The sequence below is a fragment of the Leopardus geoffroyi genome, chromosome B4 (assembly GCF_018350155.1).
Source record: "Leopardus geoffroyi isolate Oge1 chromosome B4, O.geoffroyi_Oge1_pat1.0, whole genome shotgun sequence".
In the NCBI taxonomy this organism is placed as follows: domain Eukaryota; kingdom Metazoa; phylum Chordata; class Mammalia; order Carnivora; family Felidae; genus Leopardus; species Leopardus geoffroyi.
This window is the reverse complement of record NC_059341.1, coordinates 130,004,136-130,032,050: the sequence shown is the minus strand read 5'-3', so window position 1 is coordinate 130,032,050 and position 27,915 is coordinate 130,004,136. Positions and strand designations below refer to the sequence as shown.

Here is a 27,915-nt window from a genome sequence, read left to right as displayed (position 1 = left end):
CACGCGCCCAGCCCCACAGTCTGTTAACGGACTCTTTTGCTCCCCCAGTCCTTAGCCTTCTTCCATCTAGAGCTTGCTGGAGACTAGGCGTCCGTGATAACATTCATGGGCTCCAGCCACGTCTAAGTGTACAAAGCATGCTCACTTTTCAGGGGGCACAGTCTGATTCTGGCGTATTGTATGCCTGAGGGCAGAGCTAGATCGCTGCCCCCAATTTACAGGTGAGAAAGCTGAGGCCCAGAGGGACTGGATGGATGGCAAGGTTCTGCAGCAAATCAGAGAGAATGCAGGACTAAGACCCAGGCTTCCTGACTCTACTCTCCGTCTGACTCCTGGGTGCATCAGGGACCCGGGCAGAGTGCAGAGGTTCTGTCATTTGGGGCAGATTATCCAAACTTCTGATCTGTGCACAAAGGTCAGTCCAGTCTGCCCAGCTAGGAGGAGCAGGCCCTGTGCCCCCACAGCAAGGCCTGTCTCAGCAGTACTTGGGCCCAAGGGAAGCTCAGGGACGGGGAGTGGCCTCTCTGTGAGTCGGAATGGCAAACTCCAGGTCTGAGACCCAAGCAGCCCCTTTCCTGATGGGATCGGGGGACAACACCATCACCCATAGGAGGCCCAGCCCTCATACTTGGCAAAGCACTTCCACTCTATTTCAGAGCCTCCCGATTGCTCTTTGAGGTAGGCCAGGTGGGGCTTACTGTCTCCGTTTTAGAGATGTGAAAACTGAGGTTCTGACGGGGCACGTCATTTGCCCAAGGTCTCCCTGCAAGGAAACAGCAGAGTCCGCAGGCTCATCACAACGGAGCGAGGCTGGCCTTCCAGCTGGATCCCTTAAGCTAGTCCTGGGACATAGACTCCGCAAAGAGCTTACTGCCATATTCTTTATTCAGACCGGAAGTACAACATTCCTCCCCAGTCCAGCAGAATAAACAAAGACACTCAATTCTATTTTAAATTAACAACAACAACAACAACAACCTTCCCCTGTATTTCTCTCCCACTTCGTACATTCACATCAAAGCCGTACAGAATTTGCTGGGCATGGGCCAACTGCAAGGTCACTGAGTGCATGCCCTGCTTTGCCGGGGAAGCTCAGCACAATCTCTTTGGCCAACCTGGACTGAGCTCCCGGGGGCAGAGCCTCAGTTGTTCGCGTCTAGATAGGTCCAGTTCTGTTTGTGGAGAACTCAGTAGGTGCTCAATAAATGTGCCATGAATGAATGAACAAACACCTCCCCCTTGGCCTGCTGTATGCCTCTATTCTCACGACGGCTCAACCTCACCACAGGAAGAGCCAGAAGGACCCTCGAAAGTCTTCTTGTCCAACTGCCTCATGTTATAGATGAGGTCCAGAGGGGCTGAGTAACCAGCTGGAGGTCACAGAGCGAGTTAGAGGAGACACAAGCACAAGCGGACGCTCTCCTTGTTCCAGAGCTCATCTCGGACTCTCCCACGGCCGCTGTCTTCTGAGCCAGGAGGGCGACCTTGGGAGCAGAGGCGAGAGCTCCTGTATTGGTCATCTTGCCGTGGAGTCCGACGCAACCTTCCGTGGGGCGTGCTCAGGGAAGGCCCCCCAGGGGCCTGGGCCCCCTCCTGCCAGATGTCTTCACCCGGAGAGGAGAGCGGCACCACTGGAGAGAGGTTTCTTGGTCCCTACGTCGACGTGGCACAGGGGCTGCCCCATTTGGGGTTGGCAGGTGGAAGGAAGCACAGTGCAGGGAAGCAGGTGTGCTGGATGAGAGGGCCCGGGAGAGGCTGTGTCTCCCACAGGTGGCACGGGAGGAGGGCGGTCTGGCCAGGGAACCACGCAGCCGCCGGCTGGCCTGGAGCCGGTGGATAACAGCCCGTGGGAGGAGCCAGCCTGGGCAGAGCAGAGGGCGACCTCATGGGGCCCTGTCGAAAGTGGAAGGTCAGGAGAGAGAAGTGAGTCCTAAGCTTCACCAGAGGCTTCACCCTCCGCTTCCCCACCTTTTCCCCAGGACTTGGGCAGCTCAGGGCAGGCAGGGGACCGTCTTGGGGAGAAACGTGTGCCCTGGGGGCCAGGAGATCTGGTTCCTAATGCTGGCATTTACAGGAATTACTTGATGTGAAAAAGTCACTTTGCTTCTCAGTGCCCAGTTTCTGCATTAGCAGAAAGTGGATAAATAAAGACATCCTTCCTTGCAGTGTCACTGGGGGCACGCACAGACCTCTAACCACGGGACCGTCTATTTTGTGTCCTGCTGGCTCCCCGCTGTTTGGCATCTGGTACACACTCCAAGGTGTGCAGGCTCCACGGACAGCTCATACTCGGGGCACACGGCCCAGGTGCCGAGGCTTTTCACGTCTCAGTAATTTCACCCTCATTGAACTGCTGCTTTCTCCGAGGGGCGAAGTGACTCTTCTAGGCCATGCTGTTGCTAAGTGCAGAGGCTGAGATTTGAACCCGTGCAGTCTGACTCCACAGCCTTCCTGCTCAATGTCCGTGCAATGCCCCCTTACTCCCTGCCTGTTTCTTGAACTGTGAAGTTCTGCACAATAATACAAGCCAGTCCCCGGAGGAAGGAGAGGCAGTGGGATTGTCACTCAGAGGACATGGGGACAGAGAGGGGCAGTGACTTGTCCCAGGTCACACAGACCTCTGGGGCATTCTTGGCCACGCTGTCTCTGGAAGAGTTCCCCTTGTACTCTTTAAAAAAAATTTTTTTTTAAATATTTATTTATTCTTGAGAGGCAGAGCGTGAGCAGAGGAGGGGCAGAGGGAGAGAGAGAGGGAGACACAGAATCCAAAGCAGGCTCCAGGCCCTGAGCTGTCAGCACAGCCCCCGATGCGGGATTTGAACCCACTACCTGCAAGATCATGACCTGAGCTGAAGTCAGTTGCTTAACTGACTGAGCCACCCAGGCGCTGGTCCCCCTTTGCACTCTTTACTGTAGACAGAGCCACCCCCCTCCACCCCTTGGGGTTCTCACTTCTGGGTCTGGGTGGGATGTTTGCAGACAATGCCCCCCCCCCTCCCCAGCGCCCCCTTGGTGCCTTAGCCACTCACCACCACGTCCAGGTACGTGGTCAGGGCCAAGCCGGCCTCATTTAGCTGCTTCGGGGCCCCAGGGCTGCCGGACTTCTGCTTCCTCCACTTAGCGCGCTGGTTCTGGAACCAGATCTGGGATAGGAGAGAGAGAGAGGACAGAGATAAGCAGCAAGTACCTCCCTAAGAACCGTAACTGGCACTCCACAGTCTAGAAAGCTCCATGGCTTCAGGATTTCCTTGGCCCTGGAGGTCTGCCCTCTAAGAGGGGCCCGGGGATCACAACCTTCAGTTCCTGCGGGGCGGGGTTCTCGTGTGCCCCGGAAAGCAGCTGGATGCCATGTGGCTGGGAGCGGTGGGGTCTGTGGCCAATGGGGTCTAAAGGGCGTGGCTCCTCAGCTTTAGCCCATGGTCACCTTGTAGAAATGTGAGGCTGGGCATTACAGGCCCAACCAATATTTAAGGCAGAAATCTCGGTTTTTATGTGAAAGCATTGAGATGTAAAACACTGTGCAGATCAAATAAAACTCATCTGTGGGCTGTTTCCTGCTGGAAGACCATCAGCTTGCCACCCCTGTGGGCCCCTCGGCATCTGTAGATTGACTATCGGCAGCTCCCCGTATTCACAAGGACACTGACTGCCCCTGACACGTGGGCATTTGTACTTGGCCATTCTGCTGAGACAGCCCCTGAATTCCGGGCTTTATGGCAGTTGTGGGGGGGGGGGGGCTAAATCCACTCAGCTGGTGACTGATTCTAAATGGGAGGAAAAAGAGAGAAGTCTAGAATGGGGGTGGTCCTTAGCCAGGAGAAAAGTCTGTTGGGATAAAATTGAGAGTAAACTGTTGATCTGGGCCCTGACTCAGATTTTGAACTTGGAATGAATCCATTAAAAATTAAAAAAAAAGTGATGCAGAGTAGAGCGAGCCAACAGCGTAACAACTAGATTTGGATTTGCTAGAGTGGCGCTTGCAAAACTGGGGGTGTCCAAAGAGGGTGGACACACCCCTGCTGAGTGACAAGGGGCCACTGTATCTCCAACTACAGAAGGAGCCACGGACACTCTGAGGTGAAGAAATGACAGATTCTAGATTAGGCAGTTGGCATTTATTTTTAAAAATTTTTTAATAAGTTTATTTATTTATTTTGAGAGAGAGAAAGTACAAGCAGGGGAGGGCCAGAGAAAGAGGGAGAGAGAGAGAGAGAGAGAGAGAGAGAGAGAGAGAATGCCAAGCAGGCTCTGCACTGACAGTGCTGAGTCCTAGGCAGGGCTTGAACTCACAAACCATGAGATTATGACCTGAGTCCAAGACTCAGATGCTTAACCGACTGAGGTGCCCCTCCCTCACCGACTCCCAGGTGCCCCTAGGCCGTTGGACTTAAACCAGGTCTTGGACCACTTCTCTCTGTGCTGCCTTCACAATGATACCCATGTGGTCTAGTCAAGGGTTAGCAAACTAAGGCCTGAAGGATCAATCTGGCCTTCCTACCTGCTTTTGCATGGCCCGTGAGCTAAGAATGGCTTTCACGTTCTTAAGTTGTCGGGAAAAAAAGATAAAAAGAAGAAACATGTTTGTGACACATGCGGATTATACGAAATTCAGATTGTAGAGTTCGTCAACGAAGTTTTAGACAGTGACTCTATGGCCCCACAAAGCCCAACATAATTACCATCTGGCCTTTTACAGGAAAAGTTTGATGACCACTGGTCTAGATCGTCTATTTTGGGAATGAGGCCTCCTGGTGAGTGATGTTCTGGAACTACAGCCAAAAGGAGAGGGAAGACGTGGAAGCAGATATCGGTGGCCACCACGGATGCCACCTCGCTCCATTTCCACCCCTCAAAGAGAGAAACCATCTTGTAACTGCGGTGACCTCATTTCCTGGAAATACTATTTGGCAAATGTGCCTGTATTCAAGGGATAAAGGCAATGGAGAATCTCAGATGGGCCAGCCCCGGAGGGTCCATGATACATGGGGTCTCACCCATGGCCCCCAAGGCATTGAGGCTGGAGGCTGAGGATGGGGACAGCTGTACCTGCACCCGAGCTTCTGGGAGTTTGATCCTGGCTGCCAGCTGGTTGCGGATGTGGACGTCTGGGTAGTGGGTGCAGTGAAAGATCTTCTCCAGCTCGTGCAGCTGCTCGGTGGTGAAGGTGGTTCGGACTCTCCGCTTGCTCTTTCTTTCCTCTGGATGGAAGAGGGTTCAAGCTGGGTTAGCGATCTTATGGTTAGCACCCTGGTGAGGCTTTTGTGTTGCCTGGTGTCACTCTTTCAGCCCCTGCTGTCCATTGCAGAGTCTTGGCCACTGGCTTCTCTGCTTGGAGTTTCACAGTGTTCTCTCTCTCTCTTTTTTAATGTTTATTTTTGAGAGAGAGAGAGAGAGAGAGAGCATGAGCGAGGGAGGGGCAGAGAGAGAGAGAGAGTGAGAGAGACGCAGAATCAGAAGCAGGCTCCTTGGGGCGCCTGGGTGGCGCAGTCGGTTAAGCGTCCGACTTCAGCCAGGTCACGATCTCGCGGTCCGTGGGTTCGAGCCCCGCGTCGGGCTCTGGGCTGATGGCTCAGAGCCTGGAGCCTGTTTCCGATTCTGTGTCTCCCTCTCTCTCTGCCCCTCCCCCGTTCATGCTCTGTCTCTCTCTGTCCCAAAAATAAATAAACGTTGAAAAAAAAAAAATTAAAAAAAAAAAAAAAAAAAGAAGCAGGCTCCAGGCCCTGAGCTGTCAGCACAGAGCCTGACACGGGGCTTGAACTTACAAACTGTGAGATCATAACCTGAGCTGAAGTCAGATGCTTAACCCACTGAACCACCCAGGCGCCCTTACAGTGTTCTCTTTCCTAGAGATCCTGCCCCTAGGTTGACCTCTCCAAATCCATCCTGAGCAGTGAGGTCAAGATAACTTTCTAGAAAGTCCTCTGATCATCCTTTTTGTTGCTCAGATGCCTTCAATGATGTGTCCTTGTCTACAACAGGGCATGGAAAACTATAGCTTGAGTGTCAAATCTGGCCCACTGTTTGTTTTTGTAAATAAAGTTTTATTGGAACACAGACCTCCCATTGCTTTATGCATTGTCTATGGCTGCTTTTGCAAGCAGCCTTGAGTAGTTGCAACAGAGACCATATGGTCTGCAAAGCCTAAAATAGTTACTGTCTGGCCCTTTACAGGAAAACCTTGCCAGCCTTGGTCTAGAAAATAAAGACTGAACTCCACAGCCGTTAGTCCCTTATAACCTGTTTCCAATCCAATTGTCCAAACGGTCTGGCCTTAAGTCCACTCAGGGCTGGCTATAGCATTTGTGGGGCCTAATGAAAAATGAAAATGTGGGTTCTCTTGTTCAAAAAGCAGGAAAAAAGCTATTTCCTTTCTTCTGCGGTCTCTCTCTTGATCTGTCATGTGGTGGTGGTTGTTGTTTGCTTGTTTTTTTCCCCCTAATTTGCTGTTTTATTTGTTTATTTATTTATTTATTTATTTATTTATTTATTTTTCAACGTTTATTTATTTTTGGCACAGAGAGAGACAGAGCATGAACTGGGGAGGGGCAGAGAGAGAGGGAGACACAGAATCCGAAGCAGGCTCCAGGCTCCGAGCCATCAGCCCAGAGCCCGACGCGGGGCTCGAACTCACGGACCGCGAGATCATGACCTGGCTGAAGTCGGACGCTTAACCGACTACGCCACCCAGGCGCCCCAATATTTATTTATTTTTATTAAAAAAATTTTTTTAAACGTTTATTCATTATTGAGAGACAGAGAGAGACAGAGCATGAGCAGGGGAGGGGCAGAGAGAGAGGGAGACACAGAATCCGAAGCAGGCTCCAGGCTCCGAGCTGTCAGCACAGAGCCCGATGCGGGGCTCGAATTCACGAACAGCGAGATTGTGACCTGAGCTGAAGTTGGATGCCCAACCGACTGAGCCACCCAGGCATCCCTCTAATTTGCTGCTTAAGGTCAGGATCTCTTGAACACAAGGATGCTAATAGGGTGAGTGTGGATCTTCACAGGGACCCAGGGCCCTTTGACTTGGCACCTGGGTGCATGCACCTGACCTTGACCCTTCTGCCACCCATACGCTGACAGCCCTCGCATCCCTGGAACTGCATAGGATAGAGGAGGCAGTTGTCATTGGCTAAGGATGAAGAAACAGGTGGTCTGTAAGAGGGACATCGAAGGCTGAGTCAAGGCTCCAGGGCCTTAGTGCATGCTTCGTGGTCCCACTGAATTTCACTTACAAAACAGATTCACACGTAAAATGATGAAGAATTTCAAGATGACCATAAGCATTAAGCCCCGTGTGCCAGGCCTCTGTCTGTGTGCAGTACCCTGGACAACTGCACTGGTCTCACCCACATCCGTGGAGCCAGGCCTGAGCATGTGTGTGTGATGGGAATCAGGCATTCTACTGGGACCTGTTACCTTTGAGATGTCTATTGGCTATTCAAAAAATCTGTCCAGGGGCACCTGGATGGCTCATTTGGTTAAGCGTCTGATTTTGGTTCAGGTCATGATCTCATGGTCTGTGGGTTCAAGCCCTGAATCAGGCTCTGTGCTAACAGCTCAGAGCCTGGAGTCTGCTTCGGATTCCATGTCTCCGTCTCTCTCTCTCTGCCCTCCCCTGCTTACACTCTGTCTGTCTCTCTCTCAGAAATAAATATACATTAAAAAAAATTAAAAACAAAACAACCCCCCCCCAAGCCCCCAAAATAAAAAGGACACGATAACATCATGAGAAGCCCCCAGTAAACGTTCTCCAGCAAATCTCTATGTCAGCCTGCTTTTTGGGGAACCTGACCTGAGCCAGAGGAAGCTCAGACACAAGCAGTGCCCAAGAAAACATGGTAGAAGAGAGGCTTAGAAAGAAAGGAGTGGTCATTGAAATTAAAAAATTAAAAACCAGAGAGGATGAAGAGGAAGAAAAGCCAGAAAATATCAGTGTGTTTATTGAACACCTATTGTGTGCGAGGTGTGGTGCTGGACCCTGCCCTTGGCCTGCGTGCATGCATGTATTTTAGCCTCCCTTGTTCCGAGGTGGATTTGTGGCATGTGGTTCTGAGTCTGGTGTTTGGGAGGACGCCGAGGACCACAGGAAGACCACCTGGGTGGAATTACTACGGCAGAAGCCAAGGAAAGAGGAGCCATGTTGGCATGGCCCCCAAACACACCCAGTGTGGTGCCTGAGGCTTCGTGGAGACTCTGACAAATATATGTTGAATTAAAGTGGATGGAGATGTGAGTGGTAGGGAAAAAGAGGAGACAGTGAGTAGAAGAATTTATGGCTCGAGAAGGTGCTAGAAGGGGAGAAGGGAGGCTGGGGAGAAGTTTCAGAGAGCAGCCTGGAGCATGTCTGAAGACCGAGAAGGAGAAATTGAGGCAGAGCGAGAGAGGGCTCTGAAGGGGTGGCGGATGGGGCAGCTGCGGGACAGACTGGTCCGAGATGCTCACTACACAGGCGAGGGCGATCGGGTGCTGGCGCGAGTGGTCCAGGGCCGGATGGCAGGAAGTCAGGTCGCCAGCAGAGAATGAGGGAGTGAGGGGTTAGGCCGGGAGGGATGGCCAAGGGCTTTGGGACAGCTGTTCTGGAGAAGGGCCGGGGAAGTGAGAAGAGTAAGGAAGATCGTCCATCTGAAGCCTTCCCTGTACCTCCAGACTGGGGCGAGGGTCACAGATGGTGGAGGCAGGGCCGAACCAGGTGGCGGAGGGTTTGTCTTCCTGACCGCGCACGTCTGAGACTAGGGCTGCGATTCTGGCTTTACTTGGGACAAAGTCCACATGATATAATTTTAGGAATTGTAGGAAAGGTACAAACCGCCTCTCCAAATCCCCTCCGCTTTTGGGGGCTGATGGCTGATGTCACAGGTCAGATGGGACAATGCAAAAGGAGGGTGGGGATCTGAAAGCCTGCAGAGGCCTCCTTTCTCCCACCCAGTTCACTTTCTTTTTCTGTCCAAATAAGAGGTAAAACTGCCACAGATGAGGAATTGGAGCAGACCCTGGGTGAGGAGTGGATTTTCACTTGTGATGGTTTAACAACTGAAGTGTGTGTGTGTGTGTGTGTGTGTGTGCGCGTGTGTGTGTTATTCATCCTGCTATCATTTGCTAGAAGGAAACCCACTGAACTGGATGTCGGGAGACCTGAGCTCTGTTCCTGAACTCTATAACTTGGGCCACATTTTATTTCCTCTCTGGGCCTCAGTCTCCCCATCTGTGGAATGGAGGAGGAGGGCAGGCCAAATCCACCCTGACAATCTGTAATTCTCTTTCCCCTCATGTGGAGGCCGGGTGGCTTATAACACCTTGCCTCGGGCTGGCCTGGGGGACCAATTTGCTTGGTGGAAGGTGAGGGCCCAAGAGGAGAGATTTCTGCGGATGCCAACTCTAATGGCTGAAGCTGTTCCTACATCTCTGGGATTAACCAGGCCCAGGTGCTTCTGTTGTAGAAATGGCATCTCATAGTCTGCCTTTGGTCTCACCCCTCTCTCTTATCCCTTCAGCTTGTTGATAATCACCCTCAAAGGACTTTAACTCATTTTACTGACTTGGGAGCTTCTTGGGAATCGCAGACAACGAGGTCTCAAACACTATCACCCGCTAGAGCAAGCTCTAGCTACTAACTACTAACCACCTGATGGGACCTGATCTCTCCTTCTCTAGCCCCTTTCCCTCCCCAAGCCTACTTTCTTTTAAAAAATTTTTTTTTCAACGTTTATTTATTTTTTGGGGGACAGAGAGAGACAGAGCATGAACGGGGGAGGGGCAGAGAGAGAGGGAGACACAGAATCGGAAACAGGCTCCAGGCTCCGAGCCATCAGCCCAGAGCCTGACGCGGGGCTCGAACTCACGGACCGCGAGATCGTGACCTGGCTGAAGTCGGACGCTCAACCGACTGCGCCACCCAGGCGCCCCTAAAAATTTTTAAAGAGAGATTCATTCTACGTTTAGAGCCAGTAGTGTTTAAGGGACAGAGCCGCATCCAATCAGAATTGATGCAGAGAGAGAGATGGCCAGTGGCAATCATTGCTGAATCTTACTGAATATCCCCCTCTGTTTCTAGCATTGTGGAGGCACCGGGGGCCTGTCTGCAGGAGTGCAAAAGTGGACAAGCCATGCTCACGGTATCATATTCATTCCTTCATGAGGTCAGCGTCTTAGGTGATAGTGATGCTGTGCAGCTCTAACGGGCATTGCAAAAAACAATTCACAGGGTGGAAGATTCCAGGTTGCCTGCGCAAACTTTGGCGTCCAGGACAGTATGGAGTTGGATCCTTCTGGGAGTCTAGAAGGGAGGATTCTAGACAGAGGGTGCAGAACCAGAACTTGGGGAAACAGGTGCCACAGAGAACAGAGGGTTAGGAACAGATGCAGACAATGACAATAAGAAGCCACCTCCTCCTTTCTCCCCAGAAGGAAACTCAGGCAAACAGGGGCTCATGACTAAGAACAGACTCCTTAATAGAATAATATTTTCAGCGCTTCCATTTGTGGAACTAAGGGAGCAACTGTTAAGATACATATGGTTTTCCCTATTTTGGGCAGGACTGCAGGGCATAATTTGGAGGTGGAGTGAAGAAGGAAAGGATCTATCTCTTCTCTGCATGAGAAATGCCCTCTGACTTGGTGGAGAAGGGGCTGCCTGGCAAATTACCGGCCAGTTAGAAAAATTTGTTTTTGTATCCAGAGCTAATTTTTTTCAATTGAATTGAATTTTTTCAATTAGCTCAGGATAGATGTTTGTCTCTGAGAGATAATGATAATGATGTTGATAATGATGATGGTGATGATGGTGGTGATGATGGTGGCGATGATGGTGGTGATGATGATGGTGATGATGATGATGATGATGATGGTGATGATGGTGATGATGATGATGGTGGTGATGATGATGATGGTGGTGATGATGATGATGGTGGTGATGATGGTAATGGTGATGGTGATGATGATGAATGCGTGTGTATGTCCAATGGCTGTAATCACTTCTCCAGGAAATAAACAGACATGCCACAAATCCACACTGGTGGGGAGATGGAGGCTGGGCCCCGAATCCACCAGCCTTCAGGACTGAGAGTGCCAAAGCTTTCCCCCCAAGACTGACTGTGGGTTCTTGGGGTACAAATAGTCAACACTGATATCCCCCAGACCTTCTTGGGACGTTATTCAAGACTGAATGGCCTCAAATTGGAGGGATAGTCAACACTGATATTCCCCCAGACCTTCTTGGGACGTTATTTAAGACTGAATGGCCTCAAATTGGAGGGCTGTAAAAAGGAATGGTAAGGTCAGAGGGGTCCTGGAGCTCAGATCACTCCCAGTGAATGGGGCTCCCTGATATCTAACTCGTGAGACCCAACCAGAAGAGTAGGTTGGGGAGAGAAAGACAAACTTGGACCTGGCATCAGGGAAATAAGATTTGGATCAGAGGCGAGACTTTGTTAAAAGTTTAGCTGCTTAGATCTGCACCGTTCAATATGGTAGCTACTATCTCCATGTGGCTATTTTATTTTTATTTATTTATTTTTTTTTTTATTTTTTTATTTTTTTTTTTTATTTTATTTTATTTTTTTTCAACGTTTATTTATTTTTGGGACAGAGAGAGACAGAGCATGAACGGGGGAGGGGCAGAGAGAGAGGGAGACACAGAATCGGAAACAGGCTCCAGGCTCTGAGCCATCAGCCCAGAGCCCGACGCGGGGCTCGAACTCACAGACCGCGAGATCGTGACCTGGCTGAAGTCGGACGCTCAACCGACTGCGCCACCCAGGCGCCCCTTTATTTATTTATTTTTAAAAAATTTTAGTCTTTACTTAGTTTCAAGAGATTGAGAGAGAGAGAGAGAGAGAGGGAGAGAGAGAGAGAAAGAGATAGCCTGGTTTAGTTGGTTAAGCGTCCAACTTCAGCCCAGGTCATGATCTCACGGTTTGTGACTTCAAGTCCCACATCTGGCTCAGCGCTGACAGTGCACAGCCTGCTTAGGATTCTCTGTCTCCCTCTCTCTCTGTCCCTATCCCACTCGCACTGCCTCTGTCTCTCTCAAAATAAGTAAATAAACTTAAAAATTTTTTTTTAAAAAGAAGGAACTTCATTAAACCGGAAGCTGGAAATAGGAGCTCAGTGTGGATGTGGCTCATGTACTGGATAAACCTCTTGATCATCAGGAAGGGCTGGGATGTCCTGGGCAACCCCTCAGTGAGGATGATGGGGGTGCTGGGTCCTCTTTCCCAGGAGCGCTGGATTGGGAGTGAGAAAATCCTTGAGCCCCTGGCAGCATCTTGGCAGAGATGCCTCGGAGTCTGGTGCCACTGTGTAGCCCACCCACTGCGGCTGGCCAAGGGCACCGGGGCAGGGCAGGGGGTGGGTGGGGAGAGGGTGGAGGAAGGTGGAGGGGACTGCCTCCTCCTTTTGAGTTGCTCCTCTCCCTGTTATTAATTGTGTGCGCTGTGAATCACACTTCAGTGGGTCTTCAAAGAGAATGAGTCAGCAGAACTTAATTAAACCTGAGCCGTTTAGCACATCGATCATACGAAATACACAATTTACACAGGTGATTAGGCCACCTAATTATAAACCGATGTTCCTCTGCGCTCGGCTCCCTCCCCTGATTGCTCCTTCTCTGCGGTCTGCTAATTGGCCCTGGCTGCTCAGCTAAAGACCCTGGGGGGCTTTGCCACTGCCGGAAGTCTCCGGAAATGGGCCCTGTCCTTGTCTTCCTAAGACAATGGATGCGGGGGAGCGTAGAGGAGATCCGGGGCACCCTTTGGAGCTCTCTTGCCAGCTGGAGACCCCTCGTAGACATGACGGGAGGGGTGCAGGGCAGACCTGGGCTGGTCTTTTCTGTCCAGTCTGGTCGTGGACTTCCTACAGTTCCCTTGTGCCCACAGCATATAAGGCAAACTCCTTGGCATGGCGTTCAAGGCTCTTCACGTTCTCCCTTTCCAGAATCATCTGCTTTCTCCCCAATCCCTATTTCCATGATTTCACTCCCATCTGATCATTTCTAGAGTCCACACACTGGCCATGCCCTTTTAGTCTCCAGATGCTTCGTCTCACTGCTCCCTCTGCCTGGAATGCCGGTCTTCTTCGTTTGCCTAGTGAACTCCTACTCATCCGTCAAAGCGCGAATCAATCAAATATTTCCTTTCCTCCAAGGTCTGTTGTGAATCTCTGTAGAAACACAACAGCTCTTTTTCAAAAATAAAATGTAAGAGCACTTTTGGCTTGCACCATCCACCTCCGTATTTGTAAGAACAAAAAAACTCTCTTAGTTTTTCTCTCTGTCATTGCATATCTATCAAAATGTTAATGGTGGTTAATACTAGATGATGAGAGGGTAGAATTATAATTACATTTTTTAACCTTTTTTTCCTATAATATACATGGATTACTTGTATAAATAAACAACAGCACAGAAAATAAAGCCAGCGTGGGAAGAGATGAGAATAAAAAAACCACTAAGGGAAACAATTTCGAGAAGACCACTGAAAAGCCCACCGGCAGAGGGTTTGCTGACCTGCCCCCAGGGATGACGGGGTTCATGCTCTCTCCCAGCAGAATGAGGATTGTTATTTTCCACGTGCACGGCCTCATTTTCATAATGTATCCTATGTACACACACACACACACACATACTCACTCCCCCCACTTTTTGTTTGTATATCTTTTTTCTTTTTTAATAGCAGGCGTACCCTTTGTTTAAAGGGAATTGGATGTGGAGCCCCACAAAAGAAATAATGGTGGAACTCTCTTACTGACGTGTAGGGGGCCCTGGAGTGAAGCTTGCTCAGTCTCCCCTTCGTCCCCCGCAGCTCCGGCCGTGCATCCTTGTGGAAGCCTGCAATTCCCCCAAACGCGGGTTTTAAAAACGCTGATGTGCATAAATAAAGGCCAAAGATCTTGGCTTAGTGCACTTGACCTTCAGTCTCCTCATTTCACTCATCCCTTCCACTGCTCCGGGAGTTTTAGATGCCCAGCCACACTGGATTTCTTTGTTGCTCGAAAGGAATATGCCTTTTTATCCCTCAGGGCTCCTGCACATGCTTCTGTGTGCCTGGTCCTCTCCCCTTCTCTGCCTGGCTCCACCTCAGAGGACACCTCCTCTCTGAAGCCTTCCTGGAGGGTCTCAAACACAGTTCATTATTCCCCTCCTCTGTGTTCTTGGAACACTTTGTCAGGTTCCCGTGCTCTATCTATGTTGTGACAACGTGAGTCTCATGACCGCATGTGTAGGTCTGGTGAGGCCAAAACATGGGGCGTTGGGGTGGGGTGGGCACAGAGAACTGGGACAGGGGCTGATTTCACTTATTTATTTTTAAAGTTTATTTATTTGTTTTGAGAGAGAGAGAGAGAGAGAGAGAGCAGGGGAGAGGCAGAGAGTGAATCCCCGGCAGGGTCTGAACTGTCAGTGCATGGAGCCCGATGTGGGCTTGATGCAAGGCTCTGTCCCACCAACTGTGAGGTTACGACCTGAGCAGAGCCCAAGAGTCAGATGCTCAACCCACTGAGCCACCCAGGCTTTCCTGATTTCACGGGCTTTTAGAGTGTATGCGTGTGTGTTCTCCTGTCCTGCCCCTATTCCTCTCCAGTCTACACTTGTGGGAACAGACACCACGGGGTATGAATCTGGAGGATGTTTCATGGTGTGACACAGGAAGTGTCACAGAACTGGTTCCCTGGCGATGGGGGAATCCATATTTAGTTTCCTTCCTGCCTGGAATTGAGGAGGAAGTTACCCATTCTCTTTGTGGCCAACCCAAGCGCAGGCATGCAGAGTGCTTAGATTAGAGGTATCCAAAGCCCTATAAACAGGGGGAAGAGCTGTTTCTGGCCCCCAAATGGCTTAACAACTGCCAGGTTAACAGCTGGTTATGCAGAACACCTGGGGGAAGTGAGCCTCATTAGGGACACACCTTTGATGAAACAACGGAAAACAAAGCAAACGCTTTGACATTTCCATATCTGGAGACTGAAGATACCAAAGAAGACTTAGAAGGACCCTGAAATCAGAAGCCATCATCTCAGCATGGAACAGTGTGAGAGAAGAAGAGGACCAGCATGAAGAAGACTCCTGGCGGGGCCCCCACACATCCCCCTCTGGCTGTGGTTGACGGGTTTGGGAGTGGGCATCTCACTCAGGCTTGGCCAACAGGTCCCTCCTCTGGGGCTCTTGGACTTGGGACTTTAGAGAGCTTGAGAGAAGTTCCTGGAGGGTGATGGAAACCTTGGTGTTATTGGGAGTCATCTGGAGGGAGGAAGGTTGAGCTGCATGCAGACAGAGGCAGCTGGAGAGACCTGATGGTGTTGATTCTGGCTCCCATTATGGCTGATGCCTGCTTATGATCCTGCCCTTCCCGTAGCTTGGTTTGAGAAGACTGCTTTACGTTCTCCAAGGCAACTCATTTCCTTTTCTGTTTCAGCTAACCTGAGATGGTCTTTGTCTGTTGGAACCCAAGAGTTCTCATGAACGTTGGTCATTGCACCTTTTCCTGACTAAGACCCTAGAATGCCTCTTCATTCTTTTTCGGATTCAAAGCAAAAATAAGAATCCCCACCATGCCCCGTATGGCCCGGTGTGGCTTGGCTCCTTTCTTGCTTTCAGACCTCATCTTGCCTCCCTTGAACAAGTCCCTGTCTTTGGTGTTTTCTCTGCATGGAGTGGGGGGATCCACATTTCCCCCCACTCAGCCTTCGGACTGCAGCTCAACCACGATGTCCTCTGGAAGCCCTCGCTGGCAGACCGAACCTCTCTTGACATAGGCCCTCTACCGTGTCACCTTCTCCCCGGCACTTGACCACAGTTGTCATTGAACTTTCACTTGTGATTATCGGATGGCTGTTTGTTGCCCCTGCTACACTACATGCTACGTGAGGGCAGAGGCCGAGCTTAACGTTTTGTTCCCACATTGTCCCCACTCCCAGCTAAGGTAGGTGTGCAAATTCTTGGACGCTTCTCGCTTGGAATTCTTTCCTCCTTGAGTGTGGCCCAACTCAACGACTCACAGAGCCAATGGAATGCTGTGGGAATGCGGCTAGGAGGTTTCTCATGATGGGTCATAAAAGGATGCAGCTTCCGCCTGACTCTCTCCCTTTTGGATTGCCCGCTCTGAGAGAAGCCACCGCCATCTTGTGAGGACACTCTAGTGGCACGCGGAGAGCCCTGCGTGGGGAGAAACTGAGGTCTCCTCCTCAGCCAGCTGAACTGTCACCAACTCACCAGCCACGGAGTGACCACCTTGGAAGCCAATCTTTTATTCTGATCCAGCCCTCAGGTGACTGCCCCACACAACATCTCAACTGCAGTCCCACGAAGGACCCGGAGCCAGAGTTACTCAGTGAAGTCACTCCCAAATTCCCGATCCACGGAATCTGAGTCAGACAATTCATGTTAATTGTTATGTGAAGCCACTGAGCTTTGGGATAATTCGTTTTGCCGCCATAGATATGCCTGCCACTCAGTCGATTTCGGTGGCTCTTTGTTGCGTGCCCGGATGAGGAATACAATGGATAAATCAAATTTAAATGACCACCAATGTTTTCTGTGTCCTCTGTCTCCTCTGATTTCTCCTGGCTCTGATAGTCTGGGCCCTATTATTATAGTAATGTTGTCAATGCCCTGCTTGTATCCCTCAGACCTTTCTGTGTTCCAGATCAACGCCCTACTGCCAGGATATGTATTTCTGAGCTAAAAAGCCCAGATAACTCTGAGGAGTATATTTGCTTCATTTCCTAAAGGATTTAAACTTCAGTTTCCCACAGTGGTCACTGGCTTAATCACACACCCTTTGATCACCGCCCTCCCTTCCTTGTGTTATTTCACTACCTCCGTGCTGGTGTCTGTGCATGTCCCAAATAAACCACTTGTGCTCAAATCCTTTCCTTCCGGTCTGCTTTTGGGAGGGGGAGGGGGAGGCTCCAGAGAGACAATGCTTTTCTGAAAGCTGTGACCAAGCCTTGTTCTTCCTTGAACTCCCACAGGGTTTAAGATTCAGCCAGGTTCTTGATTCTAGAATCAGCCTCCAGGTACCCTATGGGAATGTCTCCAGGGTCTTGTTAGGCTGTGGCTCTGGAGGCAGGGACTGAGAGGGGGGTTCTGGCAGAGAGAGACCAAAACCACACTTATCCTGAGGACATCCAAGCTTTCAGCTCTGGGCTCCTGCCCCGCTGCTGTCTGCTCTGATGCGAGTCTCTAGGTCTACCTGTCTGGGAGCAGCTCATGATACAGTCCCAGCCAGGATTCCTAATTCCCAGGACCAGGGGCGGAGCACTGCCAGTTGCCTCGGGTTCCAGGCATTGGTGGGGGGAGATGCAGGGAGGGGTGGGGAGAGGGGGAGGAGGTGGGGGAGGAGGGAGACAGGGAAGAGAGAAGAGAGAGAGGAAAACCAGGGGCTCCTTCAGACTTTTGACCTCTAGCACTGTAAGAATCAGTTTCTGTTGTTTTAAGCCGCTCATTTTATGGCAATTTGTTACAACAGGACCTGGCGAGGAAGAGGGGCAGGGAGGGGAACAGAAAGAAGAGGAAAAGGAGGTAGATGCAGAGGAGGAGCTGTGGCTTCTGAAGGGCAAAGGTTTGGAGACATTTACATTTTTTTTTTTACATTTATTTATTTTTGTGGGGGGGGGGACAGACTGCAAGTGGGAGGGGCAGAGAGAGAAGGAGACACAGAATCAGGAGCAGGCTCCAGGCTCTGAGCTGTCAGCACAGAGCCCGACACAGGGCTAGAACCCATGAACCGTGAGATCGTCACCTGAGTCAAAGTCGGAAGTCGGGAGTTGGGAGTTGAAGCCACCCAGGCTCCCCAAGGTTTGGAGACAAAGGGCAGGAAAGATTGTGTGCCTGGAGGGTAGAGAGCAGGGAGGGGGGTGGGGCTGAGCGGGTGGGGGAAGGGCAGGAGAGGCTGAGCTCAGGCACCAGAGTCTGCAAAGGACTTTGAATGTCACAGACTGGGTCTGACAAACTATAGCCAATCTGGCCCTCCGCCTGGCTTTATAAATAAAGTTGTGTGGGAACACCAACATACCCACTCATTCACACGTTGTCTTCTATTTAGCTGTGAGGGCGGAGTCCAAGTGGCCCTTTGCTGACCGCTGCTCTAGGGTTCCCTCGCATCCCGAGGATTCCACCTGCCCCCGGCCAGCTCCGCCACAGAAGCGCTGCCCCCCGAGGGGGTGTCGCCAGGACTCTCCAGCTGAAGATTCCACCCCCGCTGCAGGGGCATGGTCACCAGAGCTGGCCTTGTTCACTCTCCAGTCCCCAGCCTGGCCCAGAGTAAGCACTCAGCAGTCAGCCCCCGAGTGACTGGATGGGGAAAGCGCTGAGTCCCCCTTCTCCCAGACCCCAGGCCGGAAGCCTGGCACTGGTTACCCACTGGGTGGCCTCTTCCTTACCTTCCTTTTCCCTTTGCTCTGGGGCATCACAGTCTCCCTACAAAGGGTCATCAGTGGCATAGATGACCTCTCTCTTCCCTGAGTCTGAGCTTCTAGTACCAAGTAGTTTCCTGCTGACTGGGCCCCTCTTGACTTTGGAGGGTTCTGGGCTTCAGGGGGCCTGTCTCTCTCCGGAGTGAGCAGGCAGCTGGGCTCAGCATTCTTTCAAGTAGGGAGACCCTCCTGGATTTTTCCGTTGGCTTGAGACCGGGGAGGGTCTGAGCCCGAGTTTATGAGGGTCGCTGCCATGAGAGGAGCGGGAGCGGGATGTCTGAGCCGGCCCCGTGCTTGCACATTTGGCTTTGTAGCTTGAACAAGCCATTTTGCGTCCCTGGGCCTCAGCCTCCTCGAAGAGTGGTCCTTGGACCACCTACGTCAGAGTCATTTGGGAGAGCTTGCTAGAATGAGGATTCCCGGGGCACCTGGGTGGCTCGGTCAGTTGAGTGTCCTACTCTTGATTTCAGCTCAGGTCACGATCTCACAGTTCGTGGGATCGGGCCCTGCGTCAGATTCTGCGCTGACAGCACAGAGCCTGCTTGGGATTCTCTCTCTCCTTTTTTCTCCGCCCCTCCCCCACTGGCATGTGCACACACTGTCTCTCAAAAAAGTAAATAAACTTTAGAATGTAGGTTCCTGTTCTGCCCCTCGCCCCGCCCCTCCGCCCTGTCTCTCAAAAAATAAATAAACATTAAAAAAAAGGGCGGGGGTGGGGGGCGCCTGGGTGGCCCAGTCAGTTGAGCCTCCAACTTTGGCTCAGGTCACTATCTCATGGCTCACGAGTTCGAGCCCCTTGTCGGCCTCTGCCTGGAGCCTGTTTCAGATTTAGTGTCTCTGTCTCTCTCTGCCCCTCCCCCGCTCAGGCTCGCTCTCTCTCTCTCTCTCTCAAAAATAAAAAAGCATTAAAAAAAAAGAATGCAGATTCCCGGGCACCACGCTAGACCCAGAGGCAGAGTTTGGGGATGTTGGAACTGTAGTGCTGCATATTTCCAAGCTGTCTGGGTATTTGGGACAGAGAGGTCATGCTTGCCAGGCCACGTCCGTGAGTCACTCTGTGAACCCCTTTAAGTGTTAAGCTTATTTCTGTGTTTTTTTTTTCAACGTTTATTTATTTTTGGGACAGAGAGAGGCAGAGCATGAACGGGGGAGGGACAGAGAGAGAGGGAGACACAGAATCGGAAACAGGCTCCAGGCTCTGAGCCATCAGCCCAGAGCCTGACGCGGGGCTTGAACTCCCGGACCGCGAGATCGTGACCTGGCTGCAGTCGGACGCTTAACCGACTGCGCCACCCAGGCGCCCCAATCTGTGTTTTTATTACTGGGGTGGGGGGCCGTGGATGCACCATCTCCGGTGCCTTCCATTATCTGAGGGCTCCCGCGTGCTGGAGCGAAAGCAGGACAGAGAGGCAGAGGGGCATTAGCAGCAGCGACAAGCACCCGGTGGGGATGGGGCCCTGTGAAGGCGGGAGAGGCGGAGGCTGCCGAGGCCATTTGCTCTCTTGCCCGCCCGGTTACCCTGCTCCCGCCTGGCATGGACACCCCCCACCCCTGCCACTCCCCTCTGCAGGGAGGAAGCTTCTGCCACAGAAAATGACCCCAGGTGACACCACCGAGGCTTTCTAGTGACCAGTTTGTGGAGGCATCGGTCATCACACACGTCGGATCTGGGAGGGATCTTAAGAACATTCTAATCCTGCTCTTCCACGTTACAGATGGGAAAATGGAGACTCAGGAAGGGGAACAGCTTGCCTGAGGTCCGCCTGCGAATTAGCACCAGCCGGGGGCTCGGAGGCCAGACTCCTGGAGTCCCAGCTCCCCATCCTCCTGGCCTAACCTCTCACAGACTCCAGCTCGTTTGCAATTTCTCCAAGTTACTTTTGTAGTTTCTGACATGTTGGCATCCTGTCTGTACTGTTATTTGTCAAGCATTTTCCCAAATAGGCTTTTTGTTTTACCTACACAAATAAATCCATTTTAACAGGAAACCTCACAGCATGACCATAAATGGATGACCGGTATCCTGTGTTGTGAGTAGAAGGTGCGCGTAGGAGTCCTTACAGAACTCTTGACGTAAAGAATCTCGGTCTGTGTAGTCCTCAAACTCATTTCCAAAACCACCAGCGGGACCTTCTCTAGTCTTTTGGAGATGCTCGATGCCAGTGTAGCGGGAGATGTATAGATTTAAGCCACGTTCAGGAATGATCTAGACTGGATGGTCTCAGGCCACCAGGGTTCAATTCTGTTGCTAACCAATCAGGTCACTTGTGCAGGTGACTTCTCTTCATCGTTCTATCATCTGTAAGGTGGGCCTCACAACTGTGGCAATTCCATGGGGGACAGGGAGGAGAGTGCCGTAAGGGCCATAGGGCACTACTCTTGTGACGACTGTTATCTTGGCAAACCCTTACTAGAGGGTCTGCTCTGGGTCCAACAGGATAGCTGACATGGGACATGCCGGCATCTTCAAGGGGAGGTTTAGAAGGAGTGGGTCCCTTTTTGCCATCAGCCATTATCAGGCCAGGGGGAGGGAAGCTGCTCTGGGAGGGGGGATCTGGCCTCTCCTCCCTCTCTCCCCTCCCCCACCTGTCTTTTCCTCTCATTAGGACAGAGAGGGCAGTGGTGGATTTTATGTGGCTGCAGCAAGCCAGACTCAGGTTAGACTCCCAGAACTGTTTCTTTTTAAATCTATTTTTTTAATGTTTATTTATTTTTGAGACAGAGAGAGACAGAGCATGAATGGGGGAGGGTCAGAGAGAGAGGGAGACATAGAATCAGAAACAGGCTCCAGGCTCTGAGTGGTCAGCACAGAGCCCGACGTGGGGCTTGAACTCACGGACCGCGAGATCATGACCTGAGCTGAAGTCGGACGCTTAACCGACTGAGCCACCGAGGCGCCCCCTCCCAGAACTGTTTCTAATGCTCATTCAGTTCACTGGAAGATTTTAGTGAGCTTCCGGAAAGGAAGCTGGGGACTCTCCCCTATTGATTGACTCAGCCCGGGGAAACCCGCCAGCTTCCCCAGGGATGGGCAGCCCTCCAGGGTCTTCTCCTTGCCTGAGGTTGAGCACAAGCCCCTTTTGGGAGGCTGAACTTGGGTGAGACCCCAGGGCTCGGTGATGGTAGGAAAAGGCACTGTGGGCTCCTCTGAGCTGCCCTTTGGGCCTTTCCTTGGATTAAGAGGGTAGAAAGAGAAAAGAACTGGGAAGCTTGTGAGTGAGATACTCCAGTGTCACCAACTACCAGGCTCCAGCAGACCCTTGTGACATCCCTGGCTCCCTCTCTCTTCCCTCACTCAACCGGTTTCTGGAGGGTAAGGCTGAGGCCAGAGTGGAAGGGACTTTCCTGAGGTCACGAAGCAGGGTAGGCTGGAGAGTGACCCGGAGCATTCCTGACCCACAGCAGGTGCATGTGTCCACCTCAATGCCCTTCCTCAAACCAGCTCTCAAGAAGGGCTTTGAGATCTGCCCTGTCATTGTGGTTTGGGGGACATGCCCTGGGGTGGGCCGCTGGCCTGGGACGGTGATCAGGATGGGCAGATCCCAGGCTAAGCTTCAGCCACGGAAAGACACATCGGCTGAACTCTGCTTACAAAGAACAACGTGTCAGACTGAGCAGGTGTTGGGGACAGCCACGACCAGTTCCTGCTCTCAGATCTTCCGCTCACTGGCTGCGTAGCCTGGGGACAGACACCATCCACCTCTTTCCTTTCACAGGTGAGTTTCCTCACCTGTCAAGTGATGATAATCGTGTGTTTCTACTGAAACGAAAGAGGGGACTCTAGGGCAGCAGCCGCTGCAGCGGAAATGCTGTAGAAATAAATGGGACCTGGCATTCTCAGCCGTGGCCTGCTTGCAGGAACAAGCCCCGCGTCCCTGCATCCTGCAACGAATGGAGCCTTCCTTGGCGTCTGCATCCGGAAAACCTCAGTCCTGGCGAGGCAGAAGGGTATTTAAGGCCCAGCATCTGACCTCTCTTGGAATTTTGGGGTCCTCTCTTCTATTGATACAGAGCAGCTTTTGCTCTGCCTGAGCCCTGCTGGCTCTTGGGGACCTGGGAATGGAAAAGAAATGACCAGAAGACACTTACCCTGGGGCTGGGCCTTCAGGGGCCCCTCCGGCCCGGAGCTTGGAGCTGCTGCTTGTCTGGTGCCCTGTCCACCTGCCCCTTCCGGCCTGACCACATGGCTTTTCTCTGTGGGCCTCTTTAAGATCTCCTCGATGGAGAAGGACAGCCCCAGCTTCTTTGGGGCCCCACAGCGCCCTGAGTTCTTCCTCTCCATACCCCGCAGAGGACAGGGCTAGCCTTGGAGCACTCTGTGAGAGGCAGAAGGACAGAAGGGGACCTTGTGTGCGTCCAGGGCGACAATGGTGGAGGGTGGTGTACTTCCTCCCCTGAAACTCCTGTAATAATCAAAAGGGCAAGCAGAGGTGGAGGACGGGGCGCCTCAGGTCAGATGATCCAAGCACGATTCTGTCTCCATGGGGACTTCCACGGGCTCCTTTCAAACACCCCTGGGATCAAGGAGGCAGGTCACATTGGGAGAGCTGGAACAGGCTGTACCCCATGCCTGTGGGCCCAGAGCTCCCGCAGGCTTGATGTCAAAGGAGTCACCATTGCCAGGCTGGGTTCAGTTGTACCGCAAAAGGTCTTCTCTGGGGTGGTCGCTTTCAAAATCCCCAGGCTGGGTCAGGGTCCCTGAGGTCCCTGTCACTGGGGAGTAAGGCAAAAAGCTGGAAGGAAGGTGGAGCCAGCTCCCAGAGATCCAGAGGCAATGTGTCCACCTTTGCCTTTTCTCTGGCTTCTGACCCTTTCCTGCCGGCTCTGGGCAGCCTCTGGCAGGCTGGAGTGCCACTGTTGGGCCCCAGGTGGCCAACTCAGATCCAGGCCACCCTACAGCTTGAGAGGTATTCCCAGGAACCCTCTTGGACTTCTAGTTCTGCTGCTTCTGGACTCCAGAATAGGCTTTCTGGAACATCTGTGCTTCTGTCCAGCAGGTGGAGGCTTAGGAAGGGGATGTCTGGACCACCGCAGGCTGGATCTCTGGGACGGATCTGGACTGAGTGCAGGGGTCTGTGGCCTTCCTTCCACTCCTCCCTGGCCTCACTTTGCAAGCCTCTCCAGAGGCTCCTGGCCCAGGGTGCCTCTCCCTTCCTTTCGATGTCCTTTCTGCTTCCTGACTTACATGCCCCTTCCCTGTCTCCGGAGACAGCACAGTGGGAACACTTTCTGTCTGTCCTGTAACCTGTTGGCTGGGAGCTGACAAGGCACCCACCTGTCCTTCCTGGAATTCTACTCCCAATTTCTGTGTAACCAGGGAGGAGGGGGCAGTAAAACAGCTGATAAGAGAAGAAACTCTCCACCCTCCTCAAGCCTGGCGATGCAGGTGTTGGGGGAGGGGACCCTGAGGCAGTGATGCAGGTGTTGCGGGGGGGCCCTGACGCAGCTTGTTGTGTTGCTGAAGGATGGGAAGCAGGGCCCTGGGGAGGTGCCATGCTGGGGAGCAGGACAAGGGAGGATGGGAATGGGCCACCAGGAAGTGTCCCCCGGGCCCCATAAAATGTGTTTGCTCAGTTAGGAGAGTTTATGGGTCACATGGAGGCTGGAGGCCCGGCCAGGGTGCTGTCAGCCGTGGGCCAGTCAGAAGTGTTTCCCTGGGCTTGCAAATGTCAGAGGAGGAGAGGCTTCTGAGTTCTTATGGTGTATGTGGGGAGACTGAGGCCCAGACCATGGAGGTGTGGTGTATATCCGGGCACAGTCTGATCTAAGTACTCCACTGGGGAGCTCCAGAAGGCCATGCTGGGCACAAGGAGCCAGTCTGCATGAGAGGGACAGATGCCCCAGGAGAGACTGTGAATGTGCCTGAGAACACTAGAAGCCAACATTCTTGTAGGGGGCGGGGGGAGGGGAGACTGACCCCACCCCCCCCAACTTCCTACAGAGGAGGAGTCTGGAGAGGGAGGGACTGGCCCTGAGATGGGGAAGGATAAAGATCATGCATCCTGGTTTAGAAGCGGTGCGCCTGTGAGTGTCAGGCTATCCAATGGAGTCGGGGGGTCCGGGCTCCCATGCTGTAGTGAGCGAACCCTACAATCTTGGGAGCGTCGCTGCTCAGCCATGCCAAAGCCTGATGTACTTGGTCACTGGGGCTCCTTCCAGGCGACCATGCTACCACCCTCCAAGTTTTCCCTGGAAGGGGAGGGAATGTCAGTGAGTCAGAAGTGGGAGTGGCTAATGTAACTCCTGCTCATGCTCTGGGGCCAGAATGAGTCACATGACCCTGCTTAGATGCAAGGGACGGGGCGGGGGTGGTGGTGGTATGGGGAAATGGATTTCTCCCTGTACCAGGAGGAAAATGAACCAGCCTGGTGAATGCACTGTAAAATGCCTGCTGTCTACCTTTATGGTCAGGAGGCCAGGGTCCCACAGCGGTCAGGCCAGCGCTGGCGGGCTGAAGGAGTCATTGATTGGGAGGGCGTCTTCCCCTCCACTTGGGGCAGAGAAATGTGTGGGGGCACTTGCGGTAACTGGTCAAGGGTGAGGACGGGCACATCAGGGGCCGAAGCAGCAGAGGCAGCAAGGAGAGGAGGAGAGGCCAGGAGCTGGAAGCTGTGCACTCACTGCCTTGTTTAATCCACCCAATAGCCCCATCGAGCGGGTTTCATTCACGCCATTTTGGAGCTGAGGAGATGCGTCCAGAGAGGTGGGGCGGTGGGGGTGTGAGGCTACGCGGCAAGGCGGCAGAAGCAGTGTGGAAACCCAGGTCGGTCCTGCTCTAAAACCCTGCTCCCCTTGCCACAATCCCCGGAGACCATTTGATCCAAGCCTGTTATTGTACGGATGAGCCGAGTCCCAGAGAGAGAAGCTGCCTGAGTTACACCTGTCATTTTTAGCACCTCGTCTCATTCCCTTATATTTTGCCTCTCTCTGGGGTGAGCCTCACTCCCCAGCAGGTTAAGGAAGCCCCCTGTGGTCTCCTTCCAACCCACTGCCCCCAAGGCTAGCCACAGCCCTGGCATTCACACTGTGTTCATCCCACAAATCCTTGTGGCACCCACGAGGGACACGTAGATGCCCGAGACCAAGACTCTGCCCTGAGGGACTCACATTTGGGGGTGGGGGAGGAAAGAACACGGCTGGACATGCGCCAGTGAGACAAACTTCAAAGTGGTGGGGGGTCGGGGGTGGGAGATCTAGTAGGACTTCAGAGGAGTCAGAGATTGGGTGGCCCTTTGGATCAAAGGATGCTGTAACGTGGAGAAGGAAGGAGACAGGCAGGGGAGTCCTCGCACACGAGCTCCCCCATTTATTCTATTCTAAAACACGCAGACAAATCAAGGGACCCTGCATGGTGTGCCATGACTAGTTTCACTAATGGGAGAAGGATTTCATCTTCTGAAGAGGTATTTAGGAAGAACGTGCTGGAAAAGTGGGCTGGAGCCATCTGTTCATTTATGCATCCATCAAACATTTTTCAAGCACCTGCTCTGACGTGCCAGACCGTGACTGCGGTGCCGGAATGAGAGTTGGGATCCAAATCGACAGCCTCCCTCTTCCCCTAGAGCTTACTCTGAGAACAGAGATGGTAACTAAGTGCCTGACATCATTTCCATCCATGCTCATGTTGTAAATAAGACAAAACAGGATGGCGAGCTAGCGAGTGGCCAGGTGAGGGAAGGTACTTTAGTTTCCTTGGATTTGAATTTCAGCGCCCCCTCCCCCCCCAAGACAACACGGAACCATAGGTGTTCTCGTGAGCAATGGCTCAGGAATCGGAGAGCTGGTGAAGGCAAACACCAGGGATAAAGTGGAGACGCGTTATAAGCGGAGTGTGTCGGCGTCTGGGAGGGAGAGTGTATCAGGATGAGTTCAGCTGTAAGTAACCAAATTTCTAACACGAGAGGCTTAAACAATAGGGGGTTTGTTAGTTGGCTTGGTGGTTTGCACAGGTTGGAGGACTGATCCAGGACAGGCTAATTCAGGTATGATAACAATGTCAAGGGCTGGGAACTTTCCAGTTTCTCCTCTGTCTTCCCCAAAGAGCTGGTTTTTGTCTCCATGCTTGTCCCCACATGACTGGTAGATGGATGGTTCCAGAAGCTCCAGGCTTGTGGCCTCAGACCCACACAAGTGGGCCTGCCTTCCCCCACTCTTTTTATCGTGGAAGAAAGCCTTTCCCAGAAGTCTCCGAGGAGAGGAGACTTTATTTCCCCTTGGCCGGGACTGTGTCACATGCCCACACGTAAACCAATCACTGCCAGAAAGAATGAAATGACCACGACAGATGAAATTATTCAGGGTTCATTTCCTGGGACTGTGCTGGGGCCGCCTTTCCTGGTCAGTCAGGAAACAGCTCAGTTCCTGGACAAAACTGGGGTCTGATTGATAGGAGGAAGACAGGTGACTGCTACTGGGGAGAGGCTGGCAGGCTCTGCTTCCGGTAGTGTGGGGGGGGGGTGGGTCAAATGGGACGTTGTGCAAGGAGGGGTGTGCAACTTACAAGGCCCCCGCTGTGATTCAGGGAAAGGAGGAAGAGAGGAAGGACAGAAGGAAGGAAGCACCGTCTCCGAGTGTCCCCCATCTTTGGACGGCTCTGACATGTCTCACGGGGGGACAGCAGGACCCTTTCCACAGTCATCACTGTATTACCGCCTCTGTTGCTCACAGCCTCCATGGGGAGGAGAGTCGTGATTTGAAGGGATTAAAGCCTGATGAGGGAAGTGACTCACTCAAGGTCTCTCTGTTAGTTGCTAGCAAGCGGCAGAGTCACGGCTTGGACCTAACCTTTCTGTCACCCAAACCCAACCTCTTTCTGCCACTCTCCACTACCCCCTGGAGTTATTTTAAAATTTTGAGTTTTTATTTTTTATTTTATTATTATTATTTTTTAAGTTAATTTGTCTTGAGAGGGGAGGGAGAGGCAGAGAGAGGGAGACAGAATCCCAAGCAGGCTCCGCACTGTCAGCGCAGAGCCTGATGCACTAGTTGATTCCACGCACTGCGAGATGGTGACCTGAGCTGACATCAAGAGTCAGAGGCTTAACCTACTGAGCCACCCAGGTGCCTCTAAAATTCTGAGTTTTTAGAAGGAACTCTGAAAGAAGCATCTCTATGGAGACCTCAGTGGGTTGGCACTTGAGAGATTTGAGGTCCTAGAGGCTTCCGCCGTAACTTCCCTCCAGAGCAATTTTTCTGGGTCTAGCCCTCTGTGTATTTGGGATTCTGTGGTGCTAGCTTCCTGAGCAGAAGAGGGCCCTTGTTCTGTGGGCTAGGTTTATAAGGGCTGAGTGATCGGGGACAATGCCATGAAGGTCGTCTGTCATGCGGATGCTCTGGTGAGAGGATTGGGAGTACTCAGTGGATGCCCTGCCCCACCCCCATCCTTGCACTATTTTCCCTTGAAACTTGCTTTTGCCATGGCCTCCTGGGAAGACTGAGATGCCTCCATCTGCCATTCTGAGCTCATGTTTGATTCTTTTTCACCCTGGATTCTGTTGAGGGCACTCA

General features: G+C 52.3%; 1 protein-coding gene and 1 long non-coding RNA gene across 2 annotated transcripts; one reads left to right on the top strand and one right to left on the bottom strand.

Annotated features, from left to right (window-relative positions):
• Positions 1 to 963: 963 nt before the first annotated feature.
• Positions 964 to 23,794, bottom strand: ISX (intestine specific homeobox). Its single transcript, XM_045465411.1, has 4 exons — positions 22,498 to 23,794; positions 5,047 to 5,198; positions 3,030 to 3,143; positions 964 to 1,893 (listed from the first exon to the last, which is right to left on the bottom strand). The coding sequence occupies exons 1-4, from the start codon at positions 22,688 to 22,690 to the stop codon at positions 1,654 to 1,656; spliced, it is 699 nt and encodes a 232-aa protein (XP_045321367.1). The 5' UTR covers positions 22,691 to 23,794; the 3' UTR covers positions 964 to 1,653.
• LOC123591307 lies at positions 21,256 to 27,315 on the top strand. Its single transcript, XR_006709225.1, has 3 exons — positions 21,256 to 22,124; positions 25,054 to 25,171; positions 25,738 to 27,315. It is a non-coding gene; the product is annotated as an uncharacterized LOC123591307 (long non-coding RNA).
• The last annotated feature ends 600 nt before the right edge of the window (positions 27,316 to 27,915 follow it).

Excerpts from the sequence above, each read along its gene's own strand:
- ISX (XM_045465411.1), bottom strand. The coding sequence starts at position 22,690 with ATGGAGAGGAAGAACTCAGGGCGCTGTGGGGCCCCAAAGAAGCTGGGG. Across the intron at positions 5,199-22,497 it reads CCTGAAGGCCCAGCCCCAGG|AGGAAAGAAAGAGCAAGCGG; the intron begins GTAAGTGTCTTC and ends TCTTCCATCCAG. Across the intron at positions 1,894-3,029 it reads CCACGTACCTGGACGTGGTG|GGCCCCATGAGGTCGCCCTC; the intron begins GTGAGTGGCTAA and ends CACTTTCGACAG.